Consider the following 22,737-nt stretch of genomic DNA (forward strand, 5'->3'; position numbering starts at 1 on the left):
GGGGAATTATGTCATGTTCAGGGAAAAGCAAGAACTGAAAGATCAGAACACCTGAGGAGCACAAGAAAAGCTATGGAGGTATACAAAATACTAAACAGAAGAAAAATTATGAGCATCTAAGCATATTTTGCAATTTCAGTAAAGGAAATAAACAGGGAGTAATTCAAAAATTGGTAAGAAGAAATACTTCTTCCACATAATGTGTAGTTAGTTAAGGATGTCATTGCTCCACAAAATCACTAAAGTCAAGAATTTAGTAAGATTAAGAAGAGGAGGATCTCGGACTAAAAACATGTAACAGAAATTCCTAGAATTATAATAAAAACTCTAACAAAAAAAAATCAGGAATAATTTTGGCATATGAGTCTTGCATATTCTTATGTCTTTTAATCTAATAGTAATACAGAATTATGCACATATTTGAGACAATCTAGAAACCTACATACTTATGTGTTTCTCCTGTCAAGTTCTGATTCAGCATTTTGATTCTGATTAAGCATATGGCTTAATATGGTTATGTCGTTCCCTAATCAGCAAAATGTGTATGTTTTTAAGGCTTTAATATACTGATGTTTGTGAGAGGCCTGTTGAATAATGAGTGTGTCTGACAAATGCTGAAGTATTTTCAGAACCTGAGGACATCTACCTTCTATTTTTAAACAGCCAAGTCTCTGAAAATTGACTGTTGATATTCAGTAGGAAATAGAGTTCATAAGCATCATTTGAAAATTTTATTATGCATACATATCATGACAGGTACCTGAAATAAGAGACACAGTCACAGAACTCTAACTTCAGTTACCTACTAAAGGGGAAGAAAAGATGCAATTCCACATGGGAATTCTCTTCTCTGATTATATGAGTTGATTTTTGGAGATGCTTCCTTATTGAACTGATTGTATAAGCAAGCTTAAGCTCCTCATTTTAGTCACCTGACTTAAACATTCAAGTTCTCTAATATAAACATTCCATCTGGTCTGATCCCACAAGCTGTTTGTGGAATAAATTGAAGAGCCAAAGACAAAAGAGCTACAGGGGAAAAAAGAAAAATCACAGGTTGTTTTTCATACAAGATAGTTGCCCTCAGATCTAAGTGATGCTATGTTTGTTTCCTTTTACTTTGAACTGATAAATAATGAGCTGCAGATGGAAAAGAGAAATCATATCATCACCCTACAATGATAACAAGGACTGTCTACTATTCCATTTGGAGCATGCTATCCCCCAAAGGAGAATCTTGTAACAGAGAACAAATTAGGAAAAAAGAAATTTCCAGGGCTGGTAAATACAAAAATTTGCATAAGGTGTAACACAGATACCAAAGGTGGAAGAGAGGAGTAGGGCAGAAACGGTTTATAGGTCTGCTGTTAACAGTACTGAAAGATCATATGTATGAATACGATATTGCGGGGTGGTGGAAAGAAAACACCTTCGATTTTGGAGTGAATCCAAAATGAATTATTAGTAAAAGTCAAGTAACCTGAGAAATCAACTGTAACTCCTTACATAGGTTTCCTAATGTTCAAATAATGGCTTTTAGTGAAAGGGAACATGATACATTTCCCTTTTAGTTTTATCTCTGCATTATAAAGTCCAAAATAGACAAGTAGAATATTATCATGTAACTATCAGATACTTCCCTGTAAAAAATAAATCTATTAATTGCACTGCAACACGTGGGAGGAAAAGAAAGACTACTCCTTTAGTTGCTTCAGTTTTGTAACTTGTTTTGTAATCTCACAATCAAAAAACTAATTAGAACAGGAAATTGTCACAAGCAAATCAACAAAACTTGCTGCCAGATTGATCCAGCTGAGAAAATTAGGTAATAACAAGGGGGCTCAGAAAAGCCTAATATTCTTTCATTAATCTTTTCTTGTGATGAAATAGCATACCTTCAGGAGAGCAGATTGCAGGAATGTCAGAGAGAATAACTAATGCTGCTGCTACCAGTCTACTTCCATCTTCTGACAATAACAGATGTTTTCCAGATTGAAACACAGGGCTACAAGTTAATTTAGGGTTGAGCTGGGGAAGCTGTCTGACAAGAATACAAACACACAACTCCAGTGTTGCAAAGACTAATGATTTCCCAGGCACCAGTCCTCCTGTATCTTTGCCTTCTCCAAATTCTGGTAATGTTTCCTTTTCTGCAGCACCATCATCAACTAAAACAAAAAGAAGAAATATGGGAGAAATCTGTAGGCTGTACCTTGTTTCCAAAAAGTTTACTTCTTAAGACTGTTTCATCAACAAGTGATAATCTTGATACATATATATGTGCATGCATATGTATTCAAAGTTCTACTGGCAAACATCCATCCTTCTGAATAAGCAAACTATGCACTGATGGTCAAAAGGTAAACGTGTGTGCAATAGATTTAGACATACAATGTCCTGAGGCACAGTGCCAATATGATGTCACCTGATAGAAGTGTTTTGATTTTTCCCCCAGTTTCTTTCTTTTAGAAGATGAACATCAGGAAGTTACTATCAGAGTAACTAGTGAAGTCTGGCTTGTAACGGCTGCGTGCTGAGTCTCTCCGTTGCTCTACCGCAGTTGATATCAGCTTTCCAGTAAGACTCCTCCCTCCCTTATACCACACAAGGCTATCCTGACTGCAGTTTCTCCAGTTTTCCTCCTCACTTCATGCCCTCTAATCACCACCAAAACCACCTGCTATCTATCATAGCACCCCTATTTCTTTTGTCAGGCTCATGAACCTACATAAGTAAACCAGAAGTAGTCACCAACTGTGAAACACTTCAATTAAGATGCATCTTGGAATATGACCTTCCAGAATCCAGTTTTCCAAGAAAAAAAAATCACTTTAACCTTGATAATATGTATTCAGCATCTCATACATTACTGTACCTTCTGCACTTCTCCGCTTTTCCTTCACATGTTCCTGAGCTGCAAAAAGAATCAGCCGAACCACTTCAAGGGCAGCAAGTTGAATATCAGGTGATTCTCTGGTCAGGATCAGTCGATGCAAAACATTCAGCAGCTCTACGCCCAACTCCTACAGTAAGAAAAATGCTTAATATATCCCCATTTTAATGCAGGAATTTTAGAAACTTGTTAATACTTGTTAAAGCCAACAGTATTACTCTTGTTAATCTCACAAAGGAACACAGTATAGTTGATACGATCACAGGAGCTGGCATTTTCTTCAGCATCTCGCTCCTAGACCCCAGCAGCAGCAGTCCTGCTCAGTTCCCCCACAAAATAGTAATCACAATAATTTAGAGATAAGGCACTTAAAACTACTAAAACCCCAAGTAATCTTTATCTTACGGCTTTTTCATTCTTGAGGGTGGGGATACTGCCTTGCATCTTTCCTACAGTATATGCATCTCCTTGGAGAGGGCACTGATAATCAGCAGAACTTGAGCACACCCACAGGCTTTATCACTTCTGCTGTGTTAGACAATTGCATGGCACACAGGATTGTATAAAGCTTAATTTAAAGAAAAAAAGAAGGAATTTTGAAGTTACTACTACTTTTTAGGATCATTGGTGTGTTGTGATTTTTTTTTTTAATACCACTGCTTTTGTCCAATTTCCTTTTATCATTTTCAATACTTACAACAGAATTAATTGAACTGTCCCTTGACAGAGAGAGTAAGACAACTTACTTTCCTGTAACTCTGTCTTTACCTGGCTCTCATCCTACTCATCTAATCACTCCTTCCTGATGAAACGTCCTCCAGTTCTCTGTCCCTCACTGTCTTCTTCTAGGTTCCATGTTGTGCTCTTTTTCTCTCCTCCCTCTACAGTTTTGGATTTTGGTAAAGCATATAATTCACCTACTACTTATGTAATGAAGATTCCTGGATATATAACAGAGAGTAGAAGTACATTTCAAACTAAAATGTCTTAATTCTGGGGAGCTTTTGATCCTTAAGACATTACCTGATCACCACCTATTTTAGACCTTGGCCATGGAACATCAAAGAGTGCCTGTAGGGCACGTAAGCAGGCAATAATATTCTCCATTGCTGCATCTGATCGAGGAGAGCAGAGAAATTCCACGCTAATTCCTGCAAGCATCAGAAATAAAAACCCATATGTGCTTCACATTTTAAGAAGTAATTTTGTCAATTACTAAGTAACCTAACAGTAGGTTGAGCAGACATAGAAATAGAATTTGCTATTGCTTAGAACTGTATTTCCCTCAAAACCATGAAAGAACTTCAACTTCTAGACAGTACAAGACATGATTAACACTGTCTATTAACATAAATAAATTTAAAAAAATAGAGCAATTTCTGAGTAACACACTGAACTAGAGGTCCAATGAATAGCCAGGCAATTCATCATGAATATATAGGAGAATCTTTGCCTAATCACACTGATTTACCTAATAGAAGGAAATAATGGAGAAAGTAATAATAGTTCACAAACTCAAAGGCTGAGACTTAATCTGGTAAATTATGTGAAGCCTAAGTTTGCAAATCCTTGAGCACATAAAATCATTAACTTTTTTCTGAGCTTTCAGGACACTTCAGATGACATTTTATGACACCGAAGATAAACATATAGTATGATCCATATTCTCATCCCAGTCGTACAGGGTACAGGTATTTGGATAATTCCAAAATGGGTGATGACTTGGGAAGCTGATTAACGTACACTAAAGAACAGGAAGTGTCTGTGTCTTGAATTTCTTTCAGTTTCTCTATAGGAGGTGAAAATGAAAAAGTGGAATATGTTCAGAAGTAGAATAAACAAGCCAGGTGTCCATGGTAAAGTGTATGAAATTTGAAGCACTAACCCAGTAGTATAGGAAGCAAGACATATGAGCAGCTTTTGTATCAGAGGTTCCACTTTTAACTGAGGGAGCAATGGAGCTCAAAATGAAGCTGGCTCTGTGCAGGAAGACTGAGATTCAAAAAAGAAGCCATATGCATCTGGGTCATACAAACCCATTCCAAAAAGGGATTAGAGAAGAAGGATACAAGAGAGATCAAATTTTAAAAAAGACAACCAGAATTGCCTAATTATATAAATTTAGAGAACTGGGACTGAATTCAACCACCTCATTAGACTCTGCAGTAGCAGAGCCTTAAACAGAGCTGTATGTAAACCTAAGGAAACACTTTTTTATCATGAGGGTGATCAAGCACTGGCACAGGTTGCCCAGAGAAGTTGTGGAGTCTCTAGGAGATATTCAAAAGCCAGCTGGACATGGTCCTGGGCAACCTGCTCTAGGTGACCCTGCTTGAGCAGGGGGGTGGTAGACAAGATGATCTCCACATGTGCCTTCCAACCTACACACTATTCTGTGACGTAAAACTGTACGTCAGTGATGTTAAACTGTACACTGTAATTGTAGTGCTGCAACCGCTATAAAATCCACCCTTGAACTTGCATGTTTATGATCAGAGCAGTAAGCACTTGTTTAGGACTTGTTTAGCTCAGTGTTTTTTCTACCACATTTGGGAAAATGCTCTACAATTTTCTCAGAGTGTATATTTTTCTAAGAGATGCAATACTCAATGATGCAGTTAAAGAAATATTTAATTATTCACATTTAACAGTTTTATCTATTAAAAATTACATTTTGGGTTACACTATTTAGACAGATTATGCACTCACTAACCCAAGATAAGATGAAATCTGTCAGTATTGACATCCTCAGGAGATTTTACCAAGGGCCTGGTAGAAGAGTCTTGACACATTGTAGTTGGGGTAACAGGTCTAGAGAGATTAGCAACTCCTTCATCCGGATCAACAACGATGAAACCTGTGCTAGTAAGCCATAATGCTGTAGCATAAAGTATCAGTGCCCAGGAGTTGTAGTAATGAGGTCTGGCGTTTTCAATTGTCTCTGCTGTATAAAACGCACCACCTACAAGAAGAGAAGTTACCATTTTAGGGCTGTCGTTTATTTTCCACGACCATATTTTCTCATTCTTGTAAAAGGAGATTCTTCTTTTTATTGAAATTATATTTATCGTATTTTATGTAGGACTTTTTTTTTTAAAAAAAAGCTCAGTATTAAAATTCAGGCTCATGAGGGTACTTCATTTATATTTTTTTGTATAGAATCCACTACAATTACCTTTTTCTTCTTGCAGCCACAAAATTACCCAACAAACAAGGATACCAAACTACTTTTCACATGAGTGAAACCTGTTCTCAAAAGCAGTCTTTATCTTCAGACAGGTACACAAGTATGCATATTCTCTATACAATTTAATCTTACTGTGATCTTAACACAAATTAGCCAGGACATTAATGATACACACTTACAAGTGACCCATGAAAACACAACTGATTTGCCTTCTTACCTTCAGCAGGTAGTTGCAATGCATATTCTGAAGGTAAAGTTAACAGAGCAAAATCTTGAAGTGCAGCAAGCCAGAGCTTGTTTAGTGTTCCAAGATCTGTCTGTACTAAGTCCAGAAGTCCACTGGCTGAAGATGTTACATCTCTGTAGGTTTCTTCTGCAGAGTTCACAATTTTTAAACAGTGATTTTGTGTATCACTTTGATTTTTCTGCTTTTCAACTGCAACTATGTAAACCTGTTTATATATTTGGAGAGAGATTTACAAATATTAACACTTGGAAAACTACTGTGATCATTAGCATGACTGCCTGTTGAACAGGCATGAGGTATCCAAGAATCTATTCCTGCTTCAAGTCCATTAGGCACGGGTGAACAAGTACTTATTTTCTAAACCTTCTGAATCCACTCCCCTAGCTAATCTTGATGCAAGACTCCCAGTAAAGGGAAGCCTACTAAAATTCCTAAACACAGCTGCAGTTAACTTCTCTGCTTTTGAAAAATTAATATAGTACTGGTCCAGCTTCAGCTTCCAACTGTCCTGTTAAAGTTACAGCTGCCAGAGTGAAGAAGTTATTATCAAATAATATACCTATCATTATAATTGTGAAACCAGTTTAACTGAAATAACATATTGCATTTTCAACCAGCTTCTCAAAACTATGTATTACTCTGTGTTAACAGTAAAGAATGAAGAGTACAGTCTTGCATCGTTTGCAAACTTTGGGTGTTAGCATCACTAGGGTAACTTCAAATGTGAGAAGGTTAATTTACCTCCATGCCTCTCTAGTTATCAAAAAAGATAGGCTTGACAATGTTTCTGACCAGCAACCCTCTTGAATCTCCCCAAAATGCTCTGGGAGGGAAACTCTTCTCCTCAACTATAGAGGAGACATAGGAGCCCAGTTCAACTAATCTAAAGTTAGCTTTTGTAAGTATCTGTCTCCTGCAATTATGATTTCTGTATCTTTTTCAAGATTGCTAGTTGTAGTGGGTTGACCAAGGCGAGCAACTAAGCACCCACCAAGCTCCCCTCTCACTCCTCCCTGCAAAAGGATGGGGGATTTCCTTCAAATTTTTGAAACAAGAAATAGGTAAGATCCTAACTGAAAAGGAACTACCTAGAGCTTAAGTGAAATATTTGTAAATTACAGGTCACAGAAGCTTATCTCCAGTTTAATTTGTCATAGTTTCTCATATCTGATATACAGAGTTTGCTTTGAAGACTTCTAGTGATCTTAATTTTAGACTGGAACAATCTACAGATCTTAATTTCTTACAGCTGAGCCTCACATCTAGTCTCAATTTTGTCTCAGCTTCTGACCACTGATAACAGCGCCTTATCTTTTCCTGAATAGATTAAATAGACTTGATCTACTTAAATCTCTCAGTGTAAGCATGTTTTCAAGATTTTTATTCCCACTTGCTAGCTTTTCTGCAATGCTTTCCTATTTTGCCAATATCCTTTCACAAGTATGGACGTCAGATGTTGGTATGTTTTTCAACAGATGTTCACACAAAAGCTATCTATTGCCTGCTTTCTCCTTCAAAATAGCTCCTACGTTATACACAGAAATAACATATTAACTGCATAACATGCTCATATCTAGTGGGTTATCAACTGTCAGCATTCAAGGTCATTATCAGTGCTTTCTAAGACACATCTAGAGACTATATACATTGTTCCTGGTTTTGCTTTTTAAATATCTAACCTTGCATTTACATGTATTAAAACAGGCATTCACATGAGCTGACTTTAAGGCAGTTAGCCAATGCAGTACTGAACTGACACTATTAACTTACGAGAACTACCCATAAGAAATTAATTATCAGTAGACAATGAGAAAAATAACACCTACTTATATGGTATGTTCAGTGGACCATCTCCACAGCAATTTATAGCATTTAAAAAGAATATGGAAATATTAGAACATGTTAAGAAATTAATATTTCCTAAGGACATATTTCTTAATGAATAGTATAATACAAACAGTTTAACTAACAGTGCTTTTGTCAACTTTACAAAGTTCATGTACTGTTTAGAGGTAGCAAAGAAAAGGACCAGCAACTTCTATTTAATGAAGCATGTATGAAGTTCCCAAAATCATTCAGTCTGAAAGGTTCTAGCTCACCTACCAGATATCAAGGCTATCATTACAGAGCTGTTACACTAACCTCTGCCCACGCCTTAAGCACAGCCAGTATCTCCATAGTTGAGGTGCTTTCATTGTATTGTTGACTTTGTGCTTCTTTCCCAGCCTGCACTTTGACCAAAGAGGATACAAGCAACTGGTGAACCCTTCGAAGGTCATTAAGATCACTTACTACACCACTTGCTATCCAGGCACTGCATACCTAGCGTTGTAAAACAGAAATTACGATAAATAAGAGACAAACACCACTGGATACTCTTTCTGTAAAATTATGAAAACCAGATTTAATTTCTCCTGAAATAGTTACTCTCAGATAATAATCAATGTTAGATTACATTACAGTTTAGTATACATAAGGAATGAAAGCAAAAAAAACATTAGAGGGATGTCATAAGTAACAGGTAAAGTATCAAATGCCACAAAGTTCTCCAAAAGATTTTAAAGTGTATGAATCTTTGAGTTGTTACAATAGAGCAGTAACATGGGTGACATTATTTTGTGTGCATTGAGGATGTGAGGCTAGATGTGTGGCACATCAAGCAAAAAGAAAGTTTCAGATGGTCTATTACCTAAGACTTCTGACTTTCAACACTTGCCTGACATGCTTTTGCTGTGACATCAGGAGGAGTTTCAGGAGCAAAGGCTGGCCTAAGTGCTGCTCCAACCTAAAGAGAAATTATACAACATTTAATACACAATGAACAATTAACTCAATAATTACTTTTCATAATCAGGCTTTGTTGCAGTTTTCCTTTATAAAGCATTGTTTCCTTTTCATTTTTCCACAGACTGTTTCAGTGAGGTTAAAGAGGGGGGAGATAGTTGCAGTCCTACTTTTATTGTTTTGTTTTGCTTACGCTGAAGACATGGTTCTCTTTGAGAGCGGTCTTCAAAGTTGATTCTATTTTTTGCACAGTCTAAAACTGAAACAGAAACATCTTCCTTCCTGAACTCTTGAGTTGATGAGTAGCCCTCAAAAGAAAAAACAATGTTCCAAACTATGAAAGACTCGCAAGACACCTAATGAGTGACATTTTCTTACTCAGAAAGATTACAGAATTAAGGAAGCAAACAGCTGAAGTTGGTCAACTTTACAAAGTGAAAGAAGGGAAGAGCAGAAACCCCATTCACCTAACACATAAGCATATACTTAACCAGGTTGCTGAGAGTTTACCTACTTTCACTGTTGAAAGCTATTTCACTAAAAGCTAATGAAAATTTCCCTTGCTGCTTTAGCTGATACCTGAAAACTCAGACTTAAGTCTGACGCTCTTTGGGATGAACGTACAAAGTATAGTACAAGTACTACAAATACAAGTCTGTGAAAATAAGTGAAAAGAAGCTGTCTTTAATGACAGTTAATGACAGTTTCTTAAGACCCCCTAAAGCTCAGACTTCATTAAAGGAACTTCTGAACAAGATTTCAGGAAACCATTACTCAAGTCCAGGAAATCTGTATCCATCTATTTCTGGTTGTTGTTATGGAAAAAAATTGTCAAGAAGACAACAACATATTTAACTGCTTCACATCTCTTCAATTTCTATGAAACAGTTGATGAGAAGATCTATGCATAGTATTAGCAGAAATACTTTAAGGGTAGTGAAGGTTAAAAGAAGAATTATTAGCTCTGCTTGTGACCTGTTTGGGGGTTCTGGACAGCAGGGACTGATGGTGTATTTTTTTCCCTTGGTAGTTCCCGATTAGATCAAGACAATTCTCCTTTCCCACAAAGAGTGCCAGTAGAATAGAATTCTAATGGCAAAAGCAAGATCAAAGCGGGTTAGGATGCCTTCACTGTCAAGATCTCTCCATTTTTATGAGAGTGATCTGACTTATTCAATGCCTTCTAGAAACGGAAGAAGAGGAGCCAGATGAGTCTTAACACAGCTGCCCGTCATATTTAATGCAAGTGCAGTCTGGAATGAAAAGTGATCAGGACATCTTTTCTGCAATACTAAACAAAGACTTAACTGAAATAGACATTATGAGTACAGACCATGCTTTTACCTCCTCTAGCTTATTTATGGACCAAGATCTCCTAGCGTGATCTCTGGTATGCAAAGGCTACTTAATACTAAGCAGAGTTTTAAAGGATAGCTGTTCCTAATATTTCTTCCAATAATTCCACACTTTGAAACCAATGCTTTCCAAAAAAAAGCTCCCAATGTTCTATTTTCTTTTAGGAGTATTCAAGAGGTAAGAGTGAAAAACGGTCAAACTTGAAAAACTTTGGGGCTAAAACATTATATGCCAAGTGAAAAGTTGCTTTCTAAAGCAGTTAAGTCCAAATAAATTAATAATAGTTTCAGTAATAAACTAACTGAAATCCAACTCTAGCACTACACACTGCAAAAAGCAAATTTCTTTTAGCGATTAACTGTAACTCTAAACTTATCTACATTATTAGCAATGGTGCTTACATTGGCCTGATATTGCTCCAGAATCACATGACCTGGAAACTCTGGTTCTGGAACAGCTGCAAACTTCCGAACAACAATTAGCAATGTCTGAAGCCCAGAAAGGCGAAGCTGATCACTGTGGTCTGTGGCAGCCATAAAAGCCATACGGATCAAGTCAGCTAAATGCAATACCAAAAAGTCATCTAAAGAGAAAACAGAAATTAAAAAACAAAACAGTTTTAATAAATTTAGATTTAGACATAATATATTTTAGAAGACTGCTCCCAACATTTTCAAAACGTATCTATTGTATGTTTTACCTTACCACATATTGAAGAAGATTGACTTAAGACAGCTTACACATACAACAATCTTACTTGGACATCTTACGTTAGCTGCTCTAGGCTCCTCTCCATTTGAATGCAAGAAAAAAAACTTAAAATAAAGCATAAAAATCTTTATGTATGAGGCAGATTTTAGAAAAAAGCGTTTTGAGGAAAACACCTCCAGATAAACACAAGAGGTACTGAAAATTAGCACTGTGTTTCTACTGGTAATTATGCAAATTATGAAACAAAAAAAGGAGAGTTTTTAGTCATAATTCCAGATACCAAACTGTGATGTTGTAGGTTGGTGCCAGCTATCACTTCTGATTCCCAGTGCTTGTGCAGAAACAATGACTTCCTATGCATATGCCACAGTACTATAACCAGGAAAGTGAGTGTAAATGCTGCAGTGATATGCCAGTATTTTGGCAAATAAAAATTGCTCCACACCTTAATAAATACAGTCTTCTAATAAGAGTAATTAAAGGTTTCAGTGATTACAAACATCAACTTTATGATAAATTTCATTAAGATGCAAACAGCTAACATTTATTTTAAGCATACTTCACATTCTGTGAAATTCTTTCAGTGTTTAACACATACCTCTTGAATCACGTTGTTTTCTTTCCTGAGCCAAAGTTATGTCAAAATGTGCACTGCCTGCATTTTCACACTGGCTTATAATTTTACAAACACACTCTGCAGCAAAAACTCTGGTAGACCATCGTGGATTACTGAAAGGATGGAACCTCTCATCACTGTCAGACGTTAATACAGATGCATCATCCACTTTGGCAGTTTCCTCTTCTTGAGTGGTATCAACTGAAGCTACTGTATTGAAATCTGTATTTAGGACACAGGTAAAAAGAAAAGAAGAAATATAATATTCTTTCTCACTGTAACTGAAAACTACAGAAGGACTCGTACAGAAATCTCTAGCCTCCAACTCTCTATGACTCCCTTCAACCTCAGTGTCTAAGAGTAAGTGCTAGAATTAAAAATAAAATGTAACAACACTGTCTGAATTTGGTTGATATTACTTTCTGGAAGACAAGATCAATACCATGAAACTAAACAAAAAACTGCAGTAAAAGAAGCAAAAGAAAAAATCTTTTAAAATAAGTGTGAAATATTAGAAACTAGTATGTTTCCAAATCATAAAAAAATCTAAACTCAAGAAGTTTTCCTCCTGCACTGCAGTTAAAAGAAAACAATTCAACACCACCACCAATATTCAGCACAGTAATTAATTTTATCTGCTCAGGAGTTTTATTATGATATAGTAGGTCTGCATCATTCCTATTATTAATAGAAGAGAAGGTCTGAATATTTTTGTTGTAGGTGATTGCACAGGACCCACAAGCTCAAACTCATTTCCATTTCTGATATGCAAATAAGTTACCATTAGGACTATAAATCAACAAGAATATGAACAAGCAAGATACACTAAAATGTTTACAAAAACTTGTTCAATAGGAAAAAGACAATCAGTAGAGAGACTATTATATTACTTCTGAAAGAACTAAGTTAAAGGGTCCAATGGTTCAATATGAAGGACGGTGATACACTTCCTAAGTGTTAAACATTCAAGAAACAAGAATACTTTCCCTCAGTGAGATACTGTACTGCTGCAGACCTTATTTTCTTGTGTTCTCTTACCTCTGAACTTACCAGCTGAGGCAGCAAGAACATCTTTACAAAGCTTCAGCCAAAAAGAGAGTTTTTCAACTGCCATTGAAGTAAGCATATGAGTCAGAGTCTCTTTGATATCTTGGCACAATCTTTGATCCAATTCTTTGTCCAGCAAGCCCAGCAATGCCCCCTCCAGGCCTATTTCTCTGATGTTAACATCTGCTAAGAATAAAATCTGTGAGCTGAAAGCTGTACATCACAAAACTCCAGTAATAACCACAGAAACCCCACTGAAGGTTGCACAGAGTATCTTGTGAACGAGTATTTCAGCCCTGAAATACTTTTGAAATACTAGTATTATTAATAACTAAATCATCTGATACAAAGAAAACCTTATAATTTTTACAGAAACATACTAACAACAAGAAGAAAGTTAACTCAGGGGGAAAAAAAAAAAAAATCATACTCAATTTCACAGCATTACTATCACCACAGCATCTGAGCTCCTGAAAAAAAATTATTTTTGGCCATGTGATTCTTTACACTGACTCATAAGGTAATTCTAAAACAATGTTTTAACTTGAAAGGGAAGTTAAAATTATTCTCCAAGAAAGCTCAAAATCGGACACATCAAAATAATTTGTTAAATGAATATGATCAATTTTTATTTGCCCAATATTACCAATTTTAAAAATCAGCAGTTTTACAAAATGGCTATAGCCTATCTTTCCTGAAAAGTTCCAAATGAGCTTGAATTGAAATCCAAAGTGAAATCATTTATTACCACTGTCCCCTCATAGGAAGGTGCATGAAGAGGAACTAGAGATCATTCTCAGGCCTTTTAGAAAAAAACCAAACCTTTAACAAGTTAAAAATTCTAGGGACCCCAGATCATCATTACTTCAACTAGTTCTCCAAAGAGGTCAACAGAAACTTTCTTCATCAGGTTTTGTACACCTTCTCTCAATGACAGACTTTTAATTTAAGAAGAGATTTATGTGGCCAAATAAAATTACGAATATGTATGTAAAATACAGGACTATGAAACTGTTATTAGAACAACTACTGGCTAGATAGGCTTAGGTTTCTCTGGAACTCCACTTGCATTTTCGCATTTAGTGACCCTTACTATCTACAGTATATGAAAAGCAATAGTATCTTCATTTTATCACTAAAAAAGGATTAGGATGATTCCATAATTTGGTACTATGTAGAGAACTGAAGCAGAAAACTCTTTTTGAGTTAAAGATTTCCAGAAAGTAGGAAAGTTTTCATACCCATAGCACTATCAATGTGTCAAACTCCTTGATCTCAAAACTGAAATATGTTACCTGGAGTAAAATCTTCTCTGCTCTCTTTAACTAATGCAACAGCATATTCTGACACTTCAGCAGCTTCTCTTTGCACAAGTTGCCGTAAGCAAGATACCACTGCACGTCTCAGTAACAAGTATGAGCTACAGAGATTCACCTGAAACATGCAAGAAAAAACAGTAAGATGGCTAACAAACCTTTATCACAATGCCTCAGTAAGGCTGGTTTTTTCTGAACAATTGTAGTTACAAGAAATCGGTAAAGTCAGTAAGCATGTAATTGATGGTATTTTTGCTCAGCTTTTTTTTTTTTTTCTTTTAAACTGCAAATGAAAAATTTTGCAACTCCTGTAATCAATTTTAACATATCGGTACTTTTAACATTTTCTCTCCAAAGGTAACTAATAAGACTGGTTTGGGGCTGGATCCAACTCCCACCAATACTGGTAGTGAGACCTCCATTAACTTCAATGACTGCTGAATCGTGGTCTTAATGAACAACTAACGATATTCTTTGACTATGGGGTATATATAATGGGCTTGGAAACTCAGTGAAAGAGAAAATTACTCAAATTATCCTCAGATCTAACTAGAGAAATGCCAGTTTAACCAAGGGTGAGACAGTCAATCAGGCTTTAGTAAGTGTGAACTCCATGCATGAAAGGAAGTTTACAAGAAAGAGCAAAGAAAACACTGCTGCAGTTTCATCACAAAAAATATTATTTACTCAAATTATGTTTCAGAAAAGGTGAGAGGAAGGGTGAGAGTTACTGGTGAATATATCACACTGAGACAAGTCAGCTCTTCTGAGCAATTACCAGCAAAAAAGTTTATAGCATCACCATATTTTAACACAACCAGGCCAGTGTTTGGTTTTTATACTGAAAAATACGTAATAACAGCTTCTTTATTACAGAAACAAGGAAAAACACTTTAAAAACACAAGACATATCTTGAAGGTTCTTTTGTTAGAGTGGAGCTATCTGATTTTTATTTGCTTGCTTTCATTCTGAAGGGGATCCCAAAGATAGAGTGAACCAGCCACATGTGTGGCCAGGCAAGATGCCTACACCAATATTTATGCAGCTTCTTTTAAATTAAGCTTAGATTACAATTAAAAAAAAAAATATTCTCTACAACTAAAGCAGTTGTGTACCCTTAGCTGTCACCATCCTTAAAATAAACAGAGCTGAGTGTCTGCTGCACGGAAACCTTGTAGTAAGGTCATGCTCTTCATTTGCCAGCAACAGGTCAATGTTAGCCAAAATGATTAATAGATATTAGTTAACATAGAGTTAAAAAGAACAACTTAAAGATAAAAAGAGTGATACAGAATTTCAGCTTTGTTACTTTAACAAAACTAAGCTTAGTCTTCTGTATTTCTATGCATGCACATGAACCTATAATAATCAGAATTACATATTTAATACACACAAAGATATACTCTGCATAATTCTTCTAAAAGAAAAGAAACCTGACTCAGTAAGTATGTCTGCAAGATACTTTAATTGAGACTTTAAAAACAAATAGTGAGGCTTTTAACGCAACATTTATGCAAGCAGGCTACACATTCTACTTCAAGTTGGACATGCATAAATTCCGTGCTCTTTTTTAACAGGGAAAAAACAGAGGATCCAATTCAGGCTACTGAATAATGCAAGATGCACATTTTTCATCTTCCTCATTCTCCCATATTCTAAGCAAGGGACAGGACTACATAACAGACACAAAATGCAAGCATCACATACAAACTTAAATGAACAAACAGTTCCCTTTCTGTGCTAAACAGGTTAAAAACAAAATTATGTCTCACTAAGCACATAAATGAAATGTATGTCTGCCATCTGCATAAAGTTAGGAAGGTCTGGTTAGGATGACAATCAAATGTCACTTGACATGCTAAGAGAAATTAAAAGAATATTAAAACGGTTAAAAGGAAAAGATAAAATTTGAAATAAAAAACACCACTGCAAACTGCAAAAGTTTAGGATTAACAAAGCACAGGGACCTACCAACACAGAATTATCCAACAAGATTTCCTGCACAAAAACAAATGACAAACCAGTCATGACAAAACCAAAATATAGATATCACAGTGATACCAACCACACATGGAGGCCATTACATATAAATTCAGCATATATTAAAATTCTGAATCTTATCTCGAACATACCAAAACCCTAATCTGCTTAGTTCATTTATTATATTTAATGTTGAAACACACTTAAACTGCAAACCAGCTGCTCCTAAAATTAGTACTTAAACAGTACCAAGACAACAGCACAGCATAGTTATTGACATTGTACAGTTACCATGTTTCAAAATATCTTTAACGTCTTGCAGCTGAGACCTGGTGTTCACTACATCATAAGCTTATACAGATAAGCGCTTTAGAAGTCTATGTTAGCTTTAGAGCTAATGTTAGACATGAATAAAAGCATATGATTTCTATTTCGCTGGAGCCAAGAATTTACCAGACAGGATAAGCATTACTGTTTGATGCAAAGCCCCATGAAAAAAGACCCAATCGACAAACAAGGAATACTTTCAGAAGCTGAAGAAGGGCAGCTAGATAATGACAGGCACATGTATACAATTAAAAAAAAATCCAAACAAAAAACAAGTAAGTAAAGCTGTGTATCCATTGCCTGAGTCATGTTTTGTTAGTGCTAGCATAGTCACAAACTGAGCTGTTTAAATACTCTGGGTACCTCATGCTCTAGGGGGTGGGAAGACAGGTGGAGGAGGCAGCTTGCAGCTGCTCACAGCAATTGTGTGGCATGCCTAATGCTACGTTTGTGGGAAAAAGGGAAGAGAATGTCTATTTCAGAATCTTCAAAAGGCAAGTTTGAAAACACAGAAATTTTTTTTAAACCTTGGGGAAAAGGGTGGAGAGGGGGGTTAGTTCAAATGTTACTAAAAATAAAATTCTTTGCACGTTTGTTTTCAAGATTTTACAAATGAGAAATCATGTTTCTATGGACAAAAGGGGAAAGATCACTTATTTGACCACAGACTCTTTGCCTCCTGTTTTTCTGCCTGAAATAAAGAATGCAGTGGTGGATATCCACAGTGTCTAGTACCCAGCTTTTATACTCTGCTTCCCCTTAACACTTGAAATTGAGTTGCAAAGGAGGACAGTCACACCTTGATCTCCACTTGCAGAAATTTAAAAACCTCATGGAGAATGACTCGCTGAGGGTCACCTTGCAAGCCAACAAGTCAAGAGCAGATTTCAGGTCCAGCCCAATAGTTTATTCTGCTTCCCTAGTGAGATGGTGATTTAGTGGGTGGAAACTACACGGATGGTTTGTTTTACAAATACAGAAGTCTGCTTGTGCAAAGATCTTCTCACAGACCTGCAAAGCACAGACTCAAACCTTCTTTACGACACTCTTGAGAGACATATTGACGTTTACTGAATTGTCAGTATCAGCAACATTTGCCATAGTTCTGTAACAAGTTCATGAGAATGAGCTAAGTTCACTGACTTTGGTTGGCTCCTCCCCTATGAAGCTCACAATTGTTTCTGGGATAGAGATGAACACACACATGTGTACAGATGCATGAACACACACACTTGAGCCATGAACCAGCTTCTTCTTAAGTAAATTAATGTTATAAAGTTTATATAGTACCGTATGAAGTACTTTGAGACAATTTGTAAAAACAATAAAAATCAGTAATATTGTACAGACAAGACAACTTTATCATGACATCCTCTTTACTAGTAGATAGATGCTATTAGAAAAATCATACTGTACATAGATTTACATATGATTCCAAATGCTAATACATCCTCTGAGCAAGTGAGAGACTTATACGATTAGTTCTGATTTTATCTATTTAAGAAAACCTGTGCTTTACCCAGAGAGGAGAAAATCATAGCTGGTGTATGTTAAAAGAAAGAACACTTCAGATGAGTTCCAGTTCTTCTGAAACAAGCATATCCATGCCTAACACAATGCGGGGCTGAAAGAGCTTCTCCTTCAATTTTTCCTGGCTACCACAATCATGTTTCTAGTCAAACTAAATAAAGGTAAATGGAGGGAATCTAAACTTTATACAAAATCGATATATGGTTAGTATCAATATACAAGTGCTACCCAGGGGATGATGTAAATGAGAACTGTGTTAAGATAAACAAGAAAGATTAAAAAAACCCACCATACTTCCTTGTCTGTGTTTATTTGTTTCCTTCTGATTTACAGCGAGACTAGATGGTCGTCTTTAAAAAAAGGAAAACTAAAAACCACCCTACAAAAAAAAAAAAATTGTAGCTAGCCCCTGAAAACCTACCAAGGCTAATAACTACCAGAAAATTATTTTTGCTTTCTTCATAGAACTAGGTGCTTCTGAACAGCAGCTATTCAAAGACAGAGACACTCTGGGGGGAGGAAAAAAAACACACCAAAAAACCCCCAGCAAACAAACAAAACCTCCCACCTCTTTGTCAAACAAGCCTGAAAAAGTTTTATTTATTTTTTCCAAAGACCTAGTTTGATTATTACTTATGTGTCAGAAATTTTTATACTGACAAGAAGTCAGTACACTGAAGCATTTGTGCTACAAAGTTAGAAAATAGAGAAACCTACAATTTTTTACTATCATGAAAAAACAGATCCAAACAAAACAATTCTCAGTAATTATTACACACAATTTTTTAATTAACCCTTCATCTAAGACCTAAGAAGCATCAGAGGAAAAAACTGGCCAACATAAAATAGCTGGTAAAAATCCAGCAAAATTATGATGGATGGTATAGCCTGCCAGACAACTGGCCTTAACAAGGACAATTACAAGCAGTTGAGAAGGCCAAGATTTCTACAGAAGGTGCACATTTTGTAAAGGAGAAGCAGAAGCTGGGGAAAAAAAACCTGAAAAAATAGAGAATACTTGCCTCTAGGAGGATAGGAAACACCCCTACATAATGAACAGTTTCTCTAAAGAAGCAACTGAATTTAAGTGTTTCTGAACAAAATATTTGAAAATACAAGGATATAGACTAGTAAACGTATACTTACACACAGGCAGCTCACAAGGCTAGACAAGTTGACATGTCGAGGAGCAAACATATGAAGCTGCTGAAGGCAAGAGATGGCTTGAGCCTGAACAAGGCAGTCGGGATTATCCTGCATCACTGCACAGCCGAGGAGGCAGGAAGTTCTTAAGGCTGAAACTGTCGTACTGCTGCCTATATTTGGATGGAAAAACAGGTCCTGTTTTTTGTTTTTAAAACATCAACTTTTTTTTTTTCAAAACATGATAACCTGTCTTTTTTCCAAGCCACCCATAACTCTCATCCTCCTGGAAGATATTTTCTCTATCTGTGTTATACGTGCATATCAATGAGTAACAGTCACACTGCTCTGTAGAATTCAGTCCAGCTATCTAGAAGTTGATTTAGATGCAAATTTTAAATGTTTGCATCATAACTAAGACACAGACTGGCTCCTAACTCTTTAAATAGGAATACATTTATCATGAAAACAGAAGGTAAGAATTTTCATCTCAAGGCAAGGCTTGGAGAACCAGTTCAAATGAAGGAAAAAACACTATTATTTGAAAATTATCTAGCAGTTGTGTCATCCTGATTGCATAAACTCATGGCCTGTGAAATGCTGTCTTACAACAAAGAAAAAGCCAGCACGCACTTATTTATTGATGAAATTTGAATTACACACTCAAACTATGTTTAGCAATTTTGTTGCTAAACCAAACAAAGCTGATGCTAGATGTTGCATACCTTGCAACTCAGGGCCCAGCGTGGTAATAAGTGCATTTAAACAGCGACCAAGGCTTTGGTGAACTTCAGTGTAAGCAGGAGGTACAGTCAACAACAACATGAGAACAAGAGATAAGGTAGGTTCCACATGCACATGATACAAGGGGCCAGCTAAATCTACTATCAGTGACAGAGAGTGTAGTGCCCATGCCTGTAAAATAAGAGAAGCAATCATGTAATGTCTATATGATAAACGTAAGATCTTGTAAAAATTTGATAGTTCAAGTGAAACTCAGTAACTGACTGTAATAGCAGTTGTACTTTTTGGTTCCAAAGGGACAAATGGAGAGGTTATAGAAAGAAACTTTAAGAACCTGATGCTTAATAAGCCATTTTGAATATTTTGCAAGGTACTCTATGTTCTGCAACGAAAGAAACATTTAGTCATTGTTAATTAAAAAAAAAATTAACAGCAAATTTAATAATTATTGTTCTTAAAATACATTACACTCTTCATAAAATTTCTTCCAGTTCCATGTGCAAGAAATTTATGAAAAAATACTGCTGAAACAACATATTGTTCTAGTCCTGGTCACTTTGCACCGATAGCCACATCTGTTTCATGTCAACATACAGTTCTCTGTAAAGATATTCCAGATAAAGCTTAAAAAAATTCTTTAACTCATATTTAAACAATTACATGGAATATGCTCCATGTCTTTTAAAGCTACTATGATAGATAATAGTTTTATCCGCAGGGAAATAATTTTAGTCTTCAAAACATCTTGCCTTATTCAAGTATGTTGAGCAAGTTCTACAGCATTCAGGCTACAAATCTCTTTTATTTAATACATAACCCTTCAACATAAAAATGCTGTGAAGTAAACATCATAGCAGAAACAAAAACTGACATGAACAGAAAAACCTAAGTACTATCTAGTCAAGGTCAAGATATAGGTGAATGTGGAATTAATCAGTTCCTAAACCACCAGATACTGGTTTTGAAGCCAGTGTATTTTAGCCTTATCAGTCTCACTGATCGTTAATAAAAGCCTCCCATATCCCATCATAGTTCTTGCTTGGAAGGTGGATTTCAAGCAGGGGCTATGGTTTTTCATTGCCTTTGCTGCTCCAGCCATCACCTGTGAGATATGCCTTAAGAGGTTGTGAAGTGTTATTCTTACAAGAAGAGACTTATACTCCAGAATATAAATCAGTTATTTTGTAACATAACATTTTTAGAGAAGTGACAAGTACCTGTACATCAGGAGAAGTATTGTCCTGAGATAAAGTATAAAGGATTCCAACACATGCATTCAGGTGCTGAGTAGAACCTATTCCTCCTAGGTACCTATACAGACATCCCAGAGCCAAAGAATGACCTGTCCTTGATACCACATCCCTCGCAGATTTTAACCTATTAGTTATAAGGAAAGAAACCATTAGTGTCATCACCAAGACTGATACTATGTAATAAGCACATCTACAAATGGAATTTCTAGTATATAATCAACAAAATATTTTATTAGACATTGTTGTATTGCCAAAATTCTAAATTCATTTATCATCTCTTATCTGAAGGAAGGACCAGAAATAATTTAGCTATACTTTAACGATGTTCCTAGAACAGCAGCCAATATAATTTATTTGAAAGCTGACATGCTTACTTAGACAATCTTCTTAAAGGTCAACAAAACTAAGAAATACACACTTGAAGTCAGGCAGTGCTTTTTCCTGTTAATTTCTGAAGTGACATCAAATTCATGAAGGAACCAGCTTTTAAAAATTATTATCATAATAGAGGCCAGATAGATTTCTTAAACTTTTTTATAAACTCAAACAGTAACTTACCACACTTTTTTTGAACTTACTTGTCAAAACTGACTTGTGCTAATCCAGCAGTGAAGGCACTGTCAGAAACCACCTGTGCCAATCTGGCCAAACACTCTGCAGCAGCACATCTTAGGAGTGGATTATTGCTTTCCAAGGCACCCATTACCAATGTCAGGGCAGACCTTCTAACTTCTTCTGGACCTAAACTTCCCTTGCAGTTAGCCAAGTGCTAAAAATAGATATTAAATATGTTAAACAGCAAGACAGTATAGAAATCAGAATGTGCTTTTCCGTGTCACGCAAAAATTACAAGACCCACAAGAAGGCATTTGATTTTCTTTCCCTTTTGTCTGCTGTTTTGAGAGTCAGAAGTCTAACTCCACATAAGTGTATGTCATACCACAAGATTATCAACATTCTGATTTTAAGAAATACTGGATAGATTGCAGTAGAAGCCAATAAACCAACACACTAGCATAAAACTCAGGAAAATAATATCAAGAAAACCCGTGAAAACAGAGTAAATAACACAAAGAAAAATCCTAGCCCAAAAAAAGAATATGAGCATAAGCTACAGCAGTTATCTGGCTTGCATATAAAATATGCCCTAAATACAAATACAATGAAGAGTCTTGCCTATTCTGAAAACATTTTGCCTTACTTTGAAGTAAACCTAAGAAGGGAAGAATGAAAACTGATGTGAACAGAGGAAAATACAAATAAAGCATAAGAGAAAAGCAACAAATGGCAGAGAGCTACAAGATTTTTTTTACCAATCGTTACTTTTTTATTTATACAGTAAGGAATATGAAAGAGACAGTGATAAAGACAGAAATGATACAAACAGAATTTTTTCATCTGTCTCCTATTTGAATGACACTAGTATGGATGATAATATACTACAGTGTACTAGAATGGGTTTCCCTAACCATTTAACATCAAAAAAGGGAAAAATTAAACTATCACTCTTCATCACTTAAGAAAAGTGTGACATCACAAACTAGTAAATATTTTACAGAAAACAGGACTGATCTTCACTTTGACTGTTAATCAAAACAAGAA

General features: G+C 35.9%; 1 protein-coding gene across 9 annotated transcripts in view; it reads right to left on the reverse strand.

Annotated features, from left to right (window-relative positions):
* The window catches only part of HEATR5A (HEAT repeat containing 5A), a 65,727-nt gene that overhangs the window by 5,129 nt on the left and 37,861 nt on the right, over nucleotides 1-22,737 (reverse strand). For 3 of the 9 annotated variants that reach the window (XM_074909849.1, XM_074909846.1, XM_074909847.1), the window contains exons 19-34: nucleotides 21,714-21,904; nucleotides 21,100-21,259; nucleotides 19,864-20,053; nucleotides 19,142-19,311; nucleotides 16,130-16,156; nucleotides 14,137-14,275; nucleotides 12,833-13,027; nucleotides 11,777-12,016; nucleotides 10,869-11,050; nucleotides 9,044-9,112; nucleotides 8,470-8,649; nucleotides 6,298-6,532; nucleotides 5,607-5,855; nucleotides 3,917-4,044; nucleotides 2,876-3,023; nucleotides 1,896-2,168 (exon numbers count right to left, since the gene is read on the reverse strand). In XM_074909849.1, the coding sequence (XP_074765950.1) occupies nucleotides 1,896-2,168; nucleotides 2,876-3,023; nucleotides 3,917-4,044; nucleotides 5,607-5,855; nucleotides 6,298-6,532; nucleotides 8,470-8,649; nucleotides 9,044-9,112; nucleotides 10,869-11,050; nucleotides 11,777-12,016; nucleotides 12,833-13,027; nucleotides 14,137-14,275; nucleotides 16,130-16,156; nucleotides 19,142-19,311; nucleotides 19,864-20,053; nucleotides 21,100-21,259; nucleotides 21,714-21,904 (2,776 nt within the window). The remainder of the gene's footprint in view (nucleotides 1-1,895; nucleotides 2,169-2,875; nucleotides 3,024-3,916; nucleotides 4,045-5,606; nucleotides 5,856-6,297; nucleotides 6,533-8,469; nucleotides 8,650-9,043; nucleotides 9,113-10,868; nucleotides 11,051-11,776; nucleotides 12,017-12,832; nucleotides 13,028-14,136; nucleotides 14,276-16,129; nucleotides 16,157-19,141; nucleotides 19,312-19,863; nucleotides 20,054-21,099; nucleotides 21,260-21,713; nucleotides 21,905-22,737) is intronic. The other 6 variants (XM_074909851.1, XM_074909848.1, XM_074909850.1 and 3 more) reach the window with 6 other exon arrangements.

Source organism: Athene noctua, chromosome 6 (assembly GCF_965140245.1).
Source record: "Athene noctua chromosome 6, bAthNoc1.hap1.1, whole genome shotgun sequence".
In the NCBI taxonomy this organism is placed as follows: Eukaryota; Metazoa; Chordata; class Aves; order Strigiformes; family Strigidae; genus Athene; species Athene noctua.